General features: G+C 44.5%; 3 protein-coding genes across 4 annotated transcripts; 1 reads left to right on the top strand and 2 right to left on the bottom strand.

Moving 5' to 3' along the window:
• LOC8082208 (RGG repeats nuclear RNA binding protein A) lies at nt 1,782–6,512 on the top strand. The gene is made up of 6 exons (XM_002458067.2): nt 1,782–2,263; nt 2,626–3,025; nt 3,124–3,250; nt 5,640–5,798; nt 5,893–5,949; nt 6,063–6,512. Exons 1-6 carry the CDS (start codon nt 2,104–2,106, stop codon nt 6,258–6,260), a joined length of 1,101 nt encoding a protein of 366 aa, XP_002458112.1. The 5' UTR covers nt 1,782–2,103; the 3' UTR covers nt 6,261–6,512.
• LOC110433721 lies at nt 6,666–7,945 on the bottom strand. Its single transcript, XM_021456239.1, has 2 exons — nt 7,716–7,945; nt 6,666–7,154 (listed from the first exon to the last, which is right to left on the bottom strand). The coding sequence occupies exons 1-2, from the start codon at nt 7,943–7,945 to the stop codon at nt 7,046–7,048; spliced, it is 339 nt and encodes a 112-aa protein (XP_021311914.1). The 3' UTR covers nt 6,666–7,045.
• Nucleotides 10,613–15,977, bottom strand: LOC8082207 (inactive protein kinase SELMODRAFT_444075). Of its 2 annotated transcripts, XM_002455860.2 has the most exons (10): nt 15,665–15,977; nt 14,493–14,742; nt 14,106–14,242; nt 13,929–14,023; nt 12,819–13,840; nt 12,444–12,604; nt 11,850–11,926; nt 11,607–11,754; nt 11,296–11,445; nt 10,613–11,202 (listed from the first exon to the last, which is right to left on the bottom strand). In XM_002455860.2, exons 2-10 carry the CDS (start codon nt 14,713–14,715, stop codon nt 10,966–10,968), a joined length of 2,250 nt encoding a protein of 749 aa, XP_002455905.1. In that variant the 5' UTR covers nt 14,716–14,742; nt 15,665–15,977; the 3' UTR covers nt 10,613–10,965. The 2 variants fall into 2 exon arrangements, with proteins under 2 accessions (XP_002455905.1, XP_021311321.1); XM_021455646.1 differs by lacking the exon at nt 15,665–15,977 and having other exon boundaries at nt 14,493–14,931.

Raw genomic sequence — 15,977 nt, 5'->3', positions numbered from 1 at the left:
ACAAGCACTTGTGTTCATCAATCACTAGATTAATAAAACCCCAAAGCCGAAATAGGGCCTAGATGGTAATGACATTATGGGACAAGAGGAGTAAGATATCACAAAGCCTCCAAGGTAGTATACTTTTGTGCTATCAAACAACAATTGGAGAATAAGAGGCTAAGGGCATAGAAGGTTGTCAAACATATTGATTGGAGTATGTGTAGAAGTGTGGGACAACAAACAACATAACGACATATTGTTAAGTTATTTATACATGACTGTTCATTTCTTGAACCATAGCACATCAGTAAGCCATGTGACCATTATTTGTGCCTTATGACAACAAGGAGGAAGATGGGTATTGAGGATTATGTTTATGAGTATTACTCGTTAGAAAAGTTCAAGGCTTCATATATGAGGGTACTATAGAGCCAACATGAGATAAGATACGATGTCCTCAGGTTGGTTTTGTTCCTCTTTTATTTAGGTGCACCACTTGTAAAAAGTTGGTTGGAAAACAAAGAAAACTAGAATAATATGTGCCCTTAAAGCTGGTAACATTTGAAAATAAAAATCTATGATCAAAAGACCAATGAACGCAAAGTGAAATACACCGGAAATGTTCTAAGGAGAAGAAAAAAATCTATAAGTAAGCTATAAATAATCTAATGAGTATGAAACTTTTACTACAATTTAATCATACAATAATTAGCTCATTATAAAAATTTTATCACAATTGGACCATAGAAACTGTTGCTATAAATTATTCTGATTTATTACAAAAAAACATAGATTAAAGCCACAACAAGAAGTTTGCACTAAAGAACTGTTATATGTTTGTAAATCTACTCATGTGAAGTGCAATAAAATTAGATTTTCTATTTTATGATTTTTTGTGATTTACTATGGTTTTTTAAAGATTCAGCCGAAATAAATAAAAAAGATAAAACTGCCTTCAAAACTGCTTATAACAAGTTTTAAAAGTTAAGAGAGGTGTTTTGCCCGGTTTTGGAGTTCAAAAAGGAAAAATGTACTTTCGCAAAAGTTACTAGAAGGATTCCTTGCATGTTGCCGCGAGTATGAAAAAGAAATATAAATAGGTTAGAATATGTATTGTGTAGTTGGACAGCTTGCATGTTCATAAAAATAAGTGACTTGATGATGTGGACATTATAATTGCATGGACTAGTGGATTTTAATTATGTGTGATAGTGGATTACCTAGTTTGATAGCTTCCATGTTAAGAGAAATAGGTAGTGAAGTTTTGCTTTGTAAGAGTATAAGATAATATTAGAGCAAGTCCAATAATAGAGTCAAGTGCTTGACTATTAGTCAAGTTACAAGAGCTAAGCTATAAATAGAAGTCTCTCATTTGTTTATAAGTTATCTACATATCATATTCTCTTTTCTAATTCTCCTCACATTCATTTAGTGTAAGACCCACCATTATCTATACTTCCTTGCACAGCTTGTTGCTTGTACAAGAGCCAAACTCTCTTTTTTCTCGTTTGCATTAGTATTTATTTGGTTATATAAGCTAATTATTGTATGTGCTCTTATTACAAGACAACTGTGGGTCTGTGGCATCCTATAAATTTTATTCATAATACGCTATATACAGTTATATACTACCGAATAGACTCTATTCGCTACTATACTTGGAAGGCCCAGTGATTATACCAACACTAAAGGCCCATTCCCCCGAACAAAAAAACACTAAAGGCCCATTCGATAAGAAGGCCCGACACCTCAAGTCCCGATTCGAGTGAGGCCACATATGCTCCTCACTCCTCACTCCTCAGTGGAAAGCACGTGATCGCTCGAAGCTGCTCTCGTCTCGGTGGGGAGTGGCGAGCCGCGACCGCGAGTCCAAGTGGCGGCTAGGGTTTTACGACCTCTCTCTCTCTCTGACTTCTTTCCACTCCGCCTCGTCTTCCTTCCACCTCCGTCTCAAAGTCTAAACCCTAGACTAGACTACCTCTCGCGTCGATTACGATTCACCCATCCATGGCGGTCACTTCGCCGGCGTGGTTGCTCTAGGTTGCTGATTGAAGGGTTGGATTGGTGTTTCCGGTGATTTGTGAGTGGAGTTTGAGGCCAGGAGGGGAGAGGGGGGGCGCCATGGGCACGAAGAACCAGTTCGATCTCCTCGTCGACGTCGACAACGACGACCCCTCCCACCTCATCGCGGCCGCCGAGAAGAAGGCGGCCGCGTCGCCCAAGCCGGCGCCCGCCGCCCCGGCCAAGCTGCCCACCAAGCCGACACCGCCCGCGCAGGCTGGTGAGTTCATACATACACAGTTCCCTTTCGAATCGGATCGGAAGCCGGGGTCTTGGGTTCCGTGTTCTGAATCTGATGCGAGAATCATTGGATTTGGGGCTGAAATGTATGTACCACGGTGGTTTGGTCTGGGATTGCTGTACATACATGTTGATTTGGTACAGTGAAGAGCGGAGCATTTCGCCTGCCGGATGTCTGTGGTTCCTTTAGTGTCGAATTTATCGTCATTTCCACCTGTCTAATCAGTTCTTACTGACATTCTGAAATTTGATATTTTTTTCCCTCATTTGGTCTAGTTGTTAGGAACTTGTACAGAAAGAGGTTGTTAACTTGGGATTATATTGATGTGTCATTGCTTCCAGTGAAGGAGTCGAGGAACTATGGCGCTCCAGCTCGTGATGGGCCAGGACGTGGTAGAGGTGGCTTCCGCGGAGGCAGGACGGGCCCAAGGCGTGAATTTGGTGAGGGCAATGCCAATGGTGTTGAGGGAGGTTACGGCGGTGGTGGTTTTGGAGATAGTGGCTTCCAGCGGAGAGAGGAAGGTGATGGAAAGGCTATGGAAAGAGGCCGTGGACCACGTCAGCCTTATCGTGGTGGTGGTCGCCGTGGTGGCTATGCTGATGGTGAGGCTGGTGATGAGTCTGCTCGGCCCCCTCGCCGGGCCTATGAGCGCCACAGTGGCACAGGCAGAGGATATGAAATGAAGCGTGAGGGATCTGGCCGTGGCAACTGGGGAACTGTGACTGATGAGGCCCTTGCACAGTTAGTTTCTTTTAAAATTTTGTATTTGCTATTCTGGAGGTGTATTTGATACGTGTATTAACTCAATGTGTAACTCTGTGTGTTTTCCAAATCATCAGAGAGGCAGTAGAAACTGAGGGGACTCCTGTGGCTGAAGACGAAAACAAGCTGGAGGAGGTTCCACAGTCTGAGGCTGAGAAGGGCAAGGAGGGTGAACCAACTGAAGCGGAGGAGCCTGAAGATAAGGTACAAGTTGTGTTCTTTATCTCATGAAATCAATTTGCATGTATACTGTACTGTTGTGGGCTTGAGGAAATATCATTTCTCCCTCCATAAATGATATTGGTGTGTTATGATGTGAAGAAACAAATTTCTTTAAGCCTGAAGTTTATTTTGTTTTCTAGCTCAAGCTTTAGCGGCAGATGCTTAAAGCATAATTTCAGTGCTAGAAATGTCTGAAAATAGTTTCAGAACAACCCGTATTGTATGTAATGGATGGTATAACTAAAAGCTGTCTTTTTTCTTGTCTGCTACTGTCATGTTTTAAGTTTTGTTTACAAGTGTAAAGCTTTAGCATTTGTTGCTGCCCAGTGGTATGCCAAATCTTATCATTCTTGTATACCAGCAAACAAGTTAAATTGTTTCTGCAATTTATGGAGCAATATTTTAGATGTAAAATATCTGCAGTAAATGTTGCTGTGGCTTCCTGTTTAAACATTGGGCAATAACTGAGCTCCCTGAAGCTTTTCAGGATAGAAGGTTACAGAAAAATGACATGTGTTCTCTAGGCCCACATGATAGTAATTAGAAGTGATGCGTGAAAGGTTATATAGACTTGCATCAATTGACTCTTGAGTTTTTAGCAGTATACAATTGTTGATCCTCTGTAGTTGATATTTTCAAATGGTAAGCGCTGAAGCTGCAGCTTAGATATGACTTTACGTCTTCGATTTCCTAAAGCTCTTGCAATGCTTGTTGTAGTCGTTTTGTTGCGTCTGACAGTTTTCTTGGATGCCAGCCAAACCTATTCTTCTAAGTTTTAACTAACCTAAATATTCTCAGTGCTAATTATTCAATATGTTTGTACCTACACCCTGATCTGTGGAGCAGCATAAGCTGAGTGATTCATAAATACTGTTCTGAAATTCTAGAAGATCATAGATTGAAATCGTTGAATTATTTCCATTCACACTATAATACCTCAATCTTTTTAATGGGAAGCAACAATAGACTTTTCTTAATCAGTTATATAATTCATGCTGCACTACTATTTGGCTTCCTATTGATGTGTTTTTTATTCTTATGCACACTTACTGGTGAAAAATGTAAAAAATACAATCTACAGATTTGTCATTTATGCTTAGATTAACCACTAAATAACAAATACTGAAGGACTAATCAATGAAGTGTATAGAGCCTTTGCCATTATAATCAATCTGGTCTCTTCTCAGCTGGGAAGATGCCATCTGTGTGCTGTGAACCATCTAAAGTATGTGGTTGTATAACTGTGTAACTGCATGAAATAAGTGATTTTACTTAGCTGCAGTCAATAGCAAGCTGTTTTCTGTGTTTTAACTTTTGAGTATTGACGTGTTTTGTGTGTTTTAACTTTTGAGTACTGACTATGGGAAAATGTGTTGTCTTTGCACAGCTGCATCATAGTGTTGACATTACATTCAGAAATATTCTGCCATGCTCTTGTTTTCTCGTGCTGATCATGGGCTGATTGATCCAGTGAGTCTTGCACATCCAACAAAGTTGTTGGCTCTGCAAGTTCTCAATTTCACCCAGCCTATAGATAGCTTAGGTGGCAGTGTCAAGGTTTTCATGCATTACTGCCTTTCTGTGCATGAATTCAGGAAGCTGCTGTACATTTATAGCCCTCTACTAAAAATGTAACACACTTGATTAACTGCAGGCATGCTGCATGCACATACAACAATTCTCCGTTAGCTTCTGTGTTTAAATTTTTGAGTACGCTGACAATGGGAAAATGTGTTGTCTTTGCACAGCTGCATCATAGTGTTGACATTATATTCAGGAATTGTCTGCCATGCTCTTGTTTTTCCGTGCTGAACATGGGCTGATTGATCCAGTGAGTCTTGCACATCCAACAAAATTGTTGGCTCTGCAAGTTCTCAATTTCACCCAGCCTATAGATAGCTCAGGTGGTAGCGTCAAGGTTTTCATGCATTACCTTTCCTTGCATGAATTCAGGAAGCTGCTGTACATTTATAGCTCTCTATTAAAAATGTGAACACACTTGATCAACTGCAGGCGCATGCACAAACTACATACCTCTGTTAGCTTTTTTTTGGAGAGCATGTGTTGTGTGGTTTATGTTAATTAATTGAGTTTGGTGATATGCCTAATAATATTTATATCATGGCAATATTTCCTCTTTTTACCTGTGGGTTCTTTTAGTATGAATTGTGCTTGTGACACTTCCTTGGCATTACCTTTTGTGCATGCTCCTAATTCCGAGCCCCCCAGGTCAAATTATTTTAGTTTTTTGTTCTAGCATGTTTGAATCTAGATGTTCCTATGCAGTATCCTGTTGTCCTTATGATAGTGTGTAAACAACAAATTTCTTTAATAATATGAACTCACGATTGTGCCCCACCTGCTTTTACAGGAGATGACATTGGAAGAATATGAGAAAGTATTGGAGGAGAAAAGGAAAGCTTTACTTGGACTAAAGCCTGAAGAGAGAAAGGTTGAGGTGGACAAGGAGTTGCAGTCCATGCAACAGCTTTCAGTGAAAAAGGGTGCTGATGAGATTTTCATCAAGCTGGTAAAAACAATCTATCAATGCTCGTTGCACATAATCTATGGATTGCTCCCCTTTTTTTTGACAGAGTATTGCTCATTTGACTATATGGTGGCAGGGTTCTGACAAGGATAAGAAGAAAGAGAACACAGAAAGGGATGAACGTGCCAAGAAGGTCTGTATAACATTCAAAGCGCTTTTCCCCCCCTCCAAACTCAAGTCCATGAAACTCTTCTTTGGCCCCCAGTTCCAAGTCATTTACGCTCGTTTTCTTTTCTTCTGATGCAGTCTGTCAGTATCAATGAATTCCTGAAGCCAGCTGAGGGTCAAAGGTACTACAGCCCTGGTGGCCGGGGTCGTGGTCGTGGCAGAGGCCGTGGTGACCGCGGCGGTTTCCGTGGTGGGTACAGCCCTCGGGAGGTCGCAGCTGCGCCAGCACCGGCAATTCAAGATCAAGCACAGTTTCCCTCACTCGGTGGGAAGTGAACGCTCCCAAGCCCAAGCTGCTATGAACTCAATTGCATATGAACTCAATTGCACTAGTGTCCTTGCACCTATCCGATGCATTAGTACTGTACTGCCGCTCTATATCAGAGCCAGGTGTTTGTCACACGGTTAAGCTTATGTAACTTTTAAATTTTCAATAGGATGCCTGCATGTCCTGTGGTACCGTTCTCGGTTAAAAGATTTTGCTCAGCATGAGTCTAGCTGGTTCGTTCTGCTGATCTTTATTCAAAAGTTAACCGTGCATCGCTTCCGTTTGCAACTTCAGATGGAGTGAAGTGAAACGACTTGATATTCCCTAACGCGATAGTCCGATTTGGGGCCTTTTCATTCTTTTTTTTAAAAAATAAATAGTTGCGTGTTTTCATGGGAATAGGCTAGGCAACCTTTTATACGCGTGCCGTTGTAATTTGCTTCCAAATGTTACTTGGGCCGAGTCCATTACAAGTGGGCTCGAATGAAACTTGCCGTTGTAGTTTATAGAAAATATAATTAAAAAAGCGGCCTTGCTAGCGCCCAGACGTCCGGCGCGTGAGTGCATTCTGACGCCGGGCCTTCCCCCGCTCTCCCCCATATAAAAAAGAAAAAAAAAGAAAAATAGATATGCTAAGCCGATTCTGTCCGTCTCCACGTCCCTTCCCTCCACTCATCGTGCAAGACTCGCCCCGTCTCCCACGTGCACGGGATCTACTTGCCCCAACCTCGCCGCCCCCTAAGCCGATCCCGTCCGTCCCCGCGTCCCTTTCCTCCACTCTCCGTGCAACGACTCACCCTGCCTCCCACATGCATGGGATCTGCCCGCCACCAACCTCGCCGGCCCCCAGCACCTCGGATTCGCCCATCGCCAGCTCACCCCTACACCCCGCCCAGCACCAGCTGCAACAACAAAAAAAACAAGCTATTGAAACAATGAAAGAACATTTGATGAAACAAACGGAAAAAAACTGCTGCAACAAAAAAAAATCTATTGCAACATCGAAAGAACATATAATTAATGAAACAAAACAATAATATGAATTACAACATAAAAAAAATATCTACTACAACATTCAAACACATTCACTGCAACATCAGGGGAGATCTACAACAACAATGAAAAAGAGTTATTGCAACATCTTAAACACTGCTACTGCAACATCAGAAAAATGTCTGTTGCAACAATCCAAAAAAAATACTATTACAACATTTCTGAATCATCTGTTGCAACATTGAAAAAGAACAATTCCAACAACGACGAGATATGACTCCCAAAGGCTCGTCGAAACCCTAGCCACCGCCGCATACGTTAGATCTAGACCCAGAGAGTGGAGAAGGAGAATGAGGATAAGGCCAAGCTTGGTCTAGAGGGAGGAGGAGGAGGAGGAAGAAGAAGAAGAAGAAGAAGAAGAAGAAGAAGAAGAAGAAAAAGGTTGAGATTTAGACGAGGACCTCACCTACCTCACGGGGACGTGGGGAAGCCGTCGTCGTTGCTCTCCCTCTCCGGATGCATGGAGGCCACAGCGAAAGAGAGAACAACCGGGATAGGTGCAGGCACTAGTATGGGGGGAGGAGCCGCCGGAGTGGTTGAGGACGATGCCGCGGTGGAGGAGGAGAACGTCGGGGTTGAGGACGATGCGGCGCAGGCGAGTGGAGTCGTAGAGTGGGCATGCGATGCAAGCTGGGTTCATGAATGAGTGGATGAGGATGAGCGGTTGAGTCCGTAAATGAGTGGATGAGAATCATCCGGACGGAAGTCACAGGACGGACGCGAGCATTACCGCTAAAAAAGATATACTACTTCTGTCCTAAAAATAAAAAAAAAAGAAATTCTAGATATAGCTTAAGTCAAACTATCATAAGTTTTATGCAAATATATTTTGACTTAGTTTATAAAAAATTAGTGTTGACATTTATGGCTCCAAATAGATAGATTATGAAAATATATTCCATAATGGATCCAATGGTATTTATTTTGCATCATAAATATTGTACCGTTTTGTATAAATTTACTCAAATTTAAAATGATTCATTTGAAGATAAAGTTAGAATTGTATTCTTTCCAAGATAGGTAGAGTAGTTGCCAATGTGATGAGCGCAAGTCCTTTCAACATATCTTTCCGAAGAGCGCTCGCTTGGCATGATTACTTAATTGATAGTGATGCCTATATACATTATTAGATTGTACGGAGACTCGAAATTCCTCTAAAGATAGAAATTATCCTTTGATTTCTATGCAATGGTGTCATTGTCACCAACGTAACTTAATAATTGAATAAGATGGCAAGGTAGCAAACAATGTTGTATTGTTGTCATATTCATCATGAGATAATCTAGCATTGGTTCTTTGAATGTCCTTGAGAACAAAGTTTCTTTGGAGATATGTTATAACTAATTTTGTTTTACATCCTCCTAGCTAGTTTTGTTGCACGCACTTTTGTTTCTTCGGTAGATACTAGGTCCTAGAATTTTTTGTGATGCCTCTATAGGCATACAGGTGCTACAATGCCAAACCAAACATGCATTGGGATTTTCATTCCTACAATCCATGCATCTTTTTTTCAGTTAGTCATTTCCCAGATGTTGGAACCCTTGGAGACTGAAATTCTCGCCATCCTTCTCGGTGTCAAGCTAGCTATGGCACTCAATTAGCGGGACACATCGAACTCACCCAGGTCATTGGACACTACACCCACTACCTTCTAAATTATAGATCAGTCAAGTGAGGAACCTCTCATCCACCAAGATCGGCTGGGAGTGAAACAAAAACAGTTGACACACTTACCAAAAAAAAACCAAGGTGTGCTAGAAGCCCAAGTTATTGTCTTCTCTCTTGCTAGGCATTAGCACATTCACGGATATGTAATGTTGCTTAAGTTTTGGAACATTTCGAATGGGGCAAAATATCTGTTATTTGTGATGCAATGAAAAAACTGGTAGATACATGCAACTTAATAGAGCTTGATGTCTTACTTCAACTCTTGAATTATTACCTGCTCCTATTCTAGTTCTAGGTCTGAGGCTTCACATGATTGGAATTGTTTATTGAAATACAAAACGAGAAAATGTCCAGTTTTCTTCGTCAGGATAAGATTTTGATTTGAATTGGCGCCCGCCTAATACTAACTCAGTACAAAATCGTTGGTACTATATGATTGGCGGTGGCATCCAGTAGAAGAGAGCCTAGTCCTATCCTATCTTGTAGCAGATCATCTTTAGCACAGCAGTAGCACATCCCCACGGCCCACGGGCGAGTACGGCCAGTTGTTGTGGCTCTGCGACCACCGGGTCAACAGCCGGCCCAGGCACCCCCTGTTCCTCCATGAACGAGCCGAGCGAGAACGATGGTTGCCCTTGCTTGCCTTCGCTGGGCGCTGCGCCACCGTGCACGGACCACCACGCCGCAGCACAGTGACAGTGGCATCTCGCTGGCAGTAGCAGCCAACACCACACCGTAGCTACCTCTATCTAGGCTGGATCACTACTACTACTACTACAAGCCGGCGTACGATGCCCAGTGGCCCCCTGGCCGTCGTCGCGTCTGGCGCGGCGCACAGGGACGCAGCGAAAGGCAATGATGAGCGCTGCTCTGGCGGCAGCCGCTGACAAGACATGCAGTAGTAGATGTGTCCACGCGACGCCTGCCGGGACCGGACGTGTCGCGCGCGGGCTTGCGGCGAGCGCTCCAGCAGAGACAGGCAGAGCAGCAGCCGCCGTCCCGTCTATCGGGCTCCAGGACCGGGGGCCGCCACCGCTAGATGGCCAGCATCTTTTCGCCGTTTGCAGCAGGTGCAGGGAGGCCCTCTCTGCCTGCCGCCGCCTGTCGCCAGACGCGCTGAAGGCCTGCAGCCGTTACAGTGCGGCACTGTATAGGGTACGGGTAGGCGCCATGGCTGGTTTGAGAGGATTGCATTGCAGCGTTTCGGGGGCACACTGCTAGTAGTAGCAGTAGTAGTATGGAATTGGATGGTAAATCCCGTGGATGGTGCCACTGGATTTTAGAGATAATTTTTAGTTTATGCGAGGAGCCTGTTCGCTTAAAAAATCATGACTAAAAATACTATTTATAAATTTGTTGTGAGAAAAATACTGTAAGTTATAAAAAAAAATATATTGTTAAATAGTTGATAGATTCAACACATAACGGGGTCTAACTCGGGCCCTGTCGTCGAAGGCAACCACTCATGTGGCATTATTGCACAAATACCAGCATTGCCTGTAGCGCAAGCGCAAATGCAAACACCATGACTGACAACAACAGCGCGGAGATACCACCAGCTCTGCATGTCAGTATGTGCAACTGCGCTACTTTTCGAGAAAGTGTGCGCGCGCAACAGTATACAATAACAATCACATCGAGATCCAAATCCCAAATAAATCAGGCCTCGAGTCCCTCCCATGTGACCATGACAAAGACCATACGATTTTCCATAACTATTGCCTGTGATCGCAATTCCAAGCATAACTATGGTCACTTGTGATCGCATTTCCTCAAATCATACACAAAATATGAGCTAACTTGCAGCTCAATATACTTGTAAACCTATTACCATTTCTACTATACACCAGGACAATGTATCAGCAAAAGCTTTCAGCCTACAAATTGCTAGGAAGTGAAGACACAAGAACCCAAAAAACTGAGACCGGGAGGTAGGGCGAGGGAATAATACAGGATTGAGCAATCTCAGCTTCACTGCATTATGAGGCAGCACTAGTATCTGTTGGAGATACTCTTCTGCTTGTCCCGGTCCCAAGAGGGCCTCAAAGCACTGTAGGAGGGCTTCCCCTCGCCTGCCCTTTGCGATTCTTGTTGAGCCGGGCTACTGCTGTGCTCCTGGTAATGTTGTTGTTCGTTCAGCATTCTCCAGCTTCTGCTTCCAGAATCACTACTACTGCCAGTAACAGAACCAGATTCCACGACCATGTCGCCCTCAAGAATGCGAAGAACCTTTATTCACAAGACAGAAGGGGTAAGCATATATGCAATCTTAGCTTTTATCACTGGATATGAAGATGTAAAAAGTTTAGTTTTATCACTAACATGGGACATGCGAGGCCTTGAATGTGGGTCACGTCTTATGCACAGGTTTGCCGCGTGCAGCATGCAGTACACCTCATTTTCAGAGTAGCGGTCTCCGAGTCGTGGGTCTATGAGCTCGTCAATTGCATACTCCTCCAAGAATGGGCGTGCCTGTACAATCCAAATCTTGCAAGTTCAACACAAAATTGCAGCAAAAATATAAAACAGAGAAATTTTATCTGCTACCTGAGTGGAGTTCCACAAGCCCTATGAATAATTACAGTGAATCAAAATGTGTAGGCTCTTAGCCATCCAAAAAATATGCAACTCACCCATTCAGTTAGAAGCTGCTGGCCCTTTGGTCGGTTAATGTCAACAGCCTTCCGCCCAGTGACAAGTTCCACTAACACAACCCCAAAAGAGTATACATCAGCCTTCTCTGTTATTTGCCCACTCTGCGCATATTCAGGTGCCATATAACTGCAAGGAAGCAATAAAGTTCTCTCGTTAGCTGCACTCAAAAGTTGAAATTGCCTATGATGAAAAGATTCATAGAATAAAGTCATAAAACCCACCCAAATGTGCCAATAACTCTTGTTTCAACACCCATGTCTCCATCAGGCTGCCATCGCGCCAGGCCGAAATCTCCAACCTGTCGAGCAATCATTATGGAGCTTACAATCATAACATGAATTTAAGAGTTCAACAGGAACCACAAAAAATATTGTATGGTTGGCAGAGTTCAGCAGACAATAGATAAGCATCGCTCCATACAAAATCTGCTTAGATAAGGCCATCCTATCATGCAGATAATTGTAATAGCAAAGAGTAGAATAGATTGACCTCCCTAAGCAAAGAATCCAAAGATCATAAGAAAAGTTTAATGGCAACAATAGTCTACCACGAGTCAATACAAAGAATAATTGCCTCATGATTGCATCAGATGTAATAGCAAAGAATAGAATAGATTGACCTCCCTAAGCAAGACTTCAAATATCATCAGAAAAGTTTAATGGCAACAATAGTCTACCACCAGTCAATTTGAAGAATAATTGCCTTATGATTGCATCAGAAGCAGAAACTTTAACCTATATGGAAAGGAGCCTAATGCCAAAGACACAAGAACAAATGGTCAACTTTACACCACAATCAGCAAAATAGGACTATACCAGTGGTTCGAAATCATGTGTGACAAGGATGTTGTTTGGTCTCATGTCACGATGGATTATGCAGCCAACCCTGCATTCCTCGTGGAGGTACCGCAGCCCACGAGCAGCACCAACTGCAATCTTTTGCCGTGCAGTCCACTCCAATGTTTCTCTATTTCGACCTGAATGATATTTCAAGAATAGCTTAACAGGACAGATATATGTCAACATCACTAGATTTGCAGGGCTCTTGGCACAAAGAAAAAGTGAAACAGAGAGGGGAGAAGAATCAGGAACACAAAAGTTGTTGGGTGCATCATGACCTTGGAGACAGCAAGTACCATAACCAAAATAATGGTTTTATGTACAAAAATGCTACTGAGAAAATGATCTTACCATAGAGATGTGAATCCAGAGATCTATTGCAGATGTACTCGTAAACCAATAAACGCTTTCTGTCCTCAACACAAAAACCAATCAGCATGACAACATTTCGGTGTTGTGCACAACTAAGAACTTCCACCTCTGAGCAGAACTCAACATCACCCTGGGAACTAGCAAGCTTGTGTTGCTTAACAGCAATAGCCTGCCCGTCAGGAAGGACACCTCGATGAACAGACCCAAATCCACCTTCAGCTAAGAAATTTGCTTGGGAGAAACCACCAGTTGCAAGTTCCAGTTCAGCATAACTAAACCACCGAGGAGGCTTTCCGAAAACAGGTGCCTTGTGCTGACATATTGAACAAAGCGGAGGTGGTCCAGGAGGTGCATTCCTTGCCAGCGAGACAGCATCCCTAACATCTCCTCGGAAGTTTAAGTCTGACCTGCTTCTCATGGCACTAATTTCATTCAGGAGATCCAGCTTGGAAATCTTTTCCAGTAAAGCATCTGCAGTTGCAGTACGAGTTTTCCGTGGAACTTTACCAAGTGATCTCGAGGATGCTCCATGTAGAATATCAGACATCCATGGCTGAAGTGAGAAATTTGCTGGAGGGCTCAATGTTTCACTGTCTGAATCAGAAATATTGACATCTGAATGCTGAATTTTATCCTTTGTTGCCAGCACCTCTTTCTTCAGAGAACCATTTGTTTCAGAAGCAGAAAATGGAGACGTCCCAGGGTCCGAACTCGAGACAGAGGAAGTTCCTGCTTCAGTACTTCCGAAAGGTGTCTCCAGGTCTGGGCTGCTATTTGGGGTTACAGCAGGTCCTCGAATTGAACTCCGTGCCTCCTTAACATCAGTTGCAGTTTTACCAGTAGAACCATCCAACACAGGTGGAACTGCACATGTTGCTTTAGACTGTTTATCAGGAGATCCCACAAGATTAAGTCGAAGGACTTTAGGCTGAGATCGCTTCATAACAACAATGTTGCACTGCAGCTCCTCCACACAACGCTTCTCCTCATGCTTCAAATCCCTGAGCAGCAGCAACATACAATTTATTAAGCAAAAATAACAATGAAAGAATATAGGCTGTATTCAAGAAACTACGAGTTGACCATTACTTGTCTAGCACAACCCAGCTTGCCTGTGCTTGCTTACACTCAGCAGCAACAACACCAGAAGGAGAACCGGAAACAAGCTTATAACTCACATTAATCTACAGAAACAGCAATAAATTAAGCGCAAGTATATGAAAACTTTATTAAACATGTAAACGAGCATTAGCCCCAGCTCCAAACCTTGTCTATACCATACACAGCAAGTTTCTTCAACATTTGAGAACACAACTCTGATAAATCACATTTCTCATCCAACATAGACTTATGGCCACTTGCACAGTCTCCGGCGAACAGCGGAAAGCCCCAGAACTTTCTGCCTGAAATGGAGAAGTGTGCAGATATTTTCAGACAACTGCAGAACCGGAGAAACATTGACAACACCAGGGAAGGAAGACCATGGAATTAGGTGATCGTTGTAACTAGAGTGTACAAGCAAACGTGCACAAGAGCACTCATTGTCATTGACATCCTGATGTAGCAAATAGGAAAGCCAAAACCAGAAACAAAGAGCAGCAGATAACAGTTTATTGCATAAGGCTATAGGAATGCAAGGAAAGGAAGCAATACCAGAGCTGTGTGCCGGGATGACGACGAGGAGTATGATGCTTCCGCCGGGCTGGACAACATGCGTGAGCGCCCAGACGATGGCTGTCTTGGAGATCTCCCTGGTGGCTGCCTTCACCGCGACCACCACCTTCTCTGCCGCCGCGGTCGCGGCGGCCGCGGCCTTGCCAGCCACGGACTTGCCCTTCCTCTGCAGCAGCTGCTGCTGGGAAGAGCCCACCATCATCTCCTTCCTCTAGACACCCAGCAATGCCTACAAATCCAGAAGCTCTAAGCCAGAAGCCCAACTGCCTGAGCAAATACCTCAACAACCCAAGACAAGACCCAAGAAGAAGCAGCCAAAGCAACTAAAGCGAACTGGAACTGATGCCCGCCTAGTACAAACAACACAACAACCGCGCCGGGGGCTTTAATGGCAACGGGGAGGGGGAGACGAGCGAGCGAGCGAGTACCGCGCCGCTGGCAGTTGTCACCTGAGTTGGACGCCGGACCTGCTTGGCAGCAGGCGGAGCGGAACCAAAAAGGCGAGCAACACGCCCGGTGGAGATGATTGCGTTAAAAAAGGAGGCGGCCTTTTCCCCCAGTTCAAGTGTTGGGCTGGGTCCCGAGGATTGAGAGAAAGATCGCACAAGCCTTTATGGGTGGCCGCAGATGGGAGCGGGGCACCACCGCTGCGCCGCGCCTGTGCTGTGCTGCTGTGAGTGTCCGCGCCGCCACTGTAGCCGGGAAAGGTGAGACCCCGCCCCCCCTCGGCTTCATGCTGCTGGTCAGATTGCACAGTGCAGCCTCGTCCTCCGCCCCGGCCCGCCCACACGATTCCCAGGCACGCCGCAGGAATCGCCATCAGTTCACAGACTATTCGCGTCCTCGCAGATCTCGCCGCGCTTCGCGCCTCAGAATTGGCCTCCCCATGTGGGAGGAATCACAAAACCGGAATCGAAATTCCTCCCTACAAGGAAATCCCCCCGCCCCCAAAAATGCAAACGTAGGCGACGAGGGATTCGACTCGCATTTCCTTTCCTTAATTAAATAAACGAATGAAACTGCAAAAACAGGGGGAGACAAAACCGTTCCAATTTCTGCAGCTCCACATCCGAGCCGACGAAATCGCAACCCCCCTGAAACGAAGACGGAACCGGAAACCAGAGAACCCCAAAGGGGAAGAAGAGACGCACCGGGGACGCGACAGCGACGAACGGGCTCCGGCCTCCAACCGCCGCCGCCGACGGCAGCGCACCCCTCCCCTCCTCCTCCTTGTCGAGCGACGCGACGCGGACAAACCCTAGCCCTCACTGCGAACGCGTGGAAGCCGCTAGGACGGAGGCGTTGGAAGAAGTGGCCATTAAAGAGAACAAGTGCGCCGAAGCAATTAAAACCTCCATTGCTCCGCGCTAGCCTCCCTCTCAGCTACTACTACTACTACCCTCTTCCACTTCCACTTCCACGAGACCACGACCTCCACAGCACACACAGGCCCGATCGCCGTCG

Source organism: Sorghum bicolor, chromosome 3 (genome assembly GCF_000003195.3).
Source record: "Sorghum bicolor cultivar BTx623 chromosome 3, Sorghum_bicolor_NCBIv3, whole genome shotgun sequence".
Taxonomy (NCBI): domain Eukaryota; kingdom Viridiplantae; phylum Streptophyta; class Magnoliopsida; order Poales; family Poaceae; genus Sorghum; species Sorghum bicolor.
Note: the sequence above shows the minus strand (reverse complement) of the source record. Positions and strands in the feature narration are given on the sequence as shown.

Bases quoted from the DNA above. Each gene is read 5' to 3' on its own strand.
- LOC8082208 (XM_002458067.2), top strand. From the start codon at position 2,104: ATGGGCACGAAGAACCAGTTCGATCTCCTCGTCGACGTCGACAACGAC. The intron at 3,251-5,639 runs GTACAAGTTGTG...CTGCTTTTACAG, and splicing joins CGGAGGAGCCTGAAGATAAG to GAGATGACATTGGAAGAATA. The intron at 5,950-6,062 runs GTCTGTATAACA...CTTCTGATGCAG, and splicing joins GGGATGAACGTGCCAAGAAG to TCTGTCAGTATCAATGAATT.
- LOC110433721 (XM_021456239.1), bottom strand. From the start codon at position 7,945: ATGAACCCAGCTTGCATCGCATGCCCACTCTACGACTCCACTCGCCTG. The intron at 7,155-7,715 runs GTAGGTGAGGTC...TTGTTGTTGCAG, and splicing joins CTTCCCCACGTCCCCGTGAG to CTGGTGCTGGGCGGGGTGTA.
- LOC8082207 (XM_002455860.2), bottom strand. From the start codon at position 14,715: ATGATGGTGGGCTCTTCCCAGCAGCAGCTGCTGCAGAGGAAGGGCAAG. The intron at 11,927-12,443 runs GTATAGTCCTAT...ATTGCTCGACAG, and splicing joins CACATGATTTCGAACCACTG to GTTGGAGATTTCGGCCTGGC. The intron at 11,755-11,849 runs GTGGGTTTTATG...GCTTCCTTGCAG, and splicing joins AGAGTTATTGGCACATTTGG to TTATATGGCACCTGAATATG.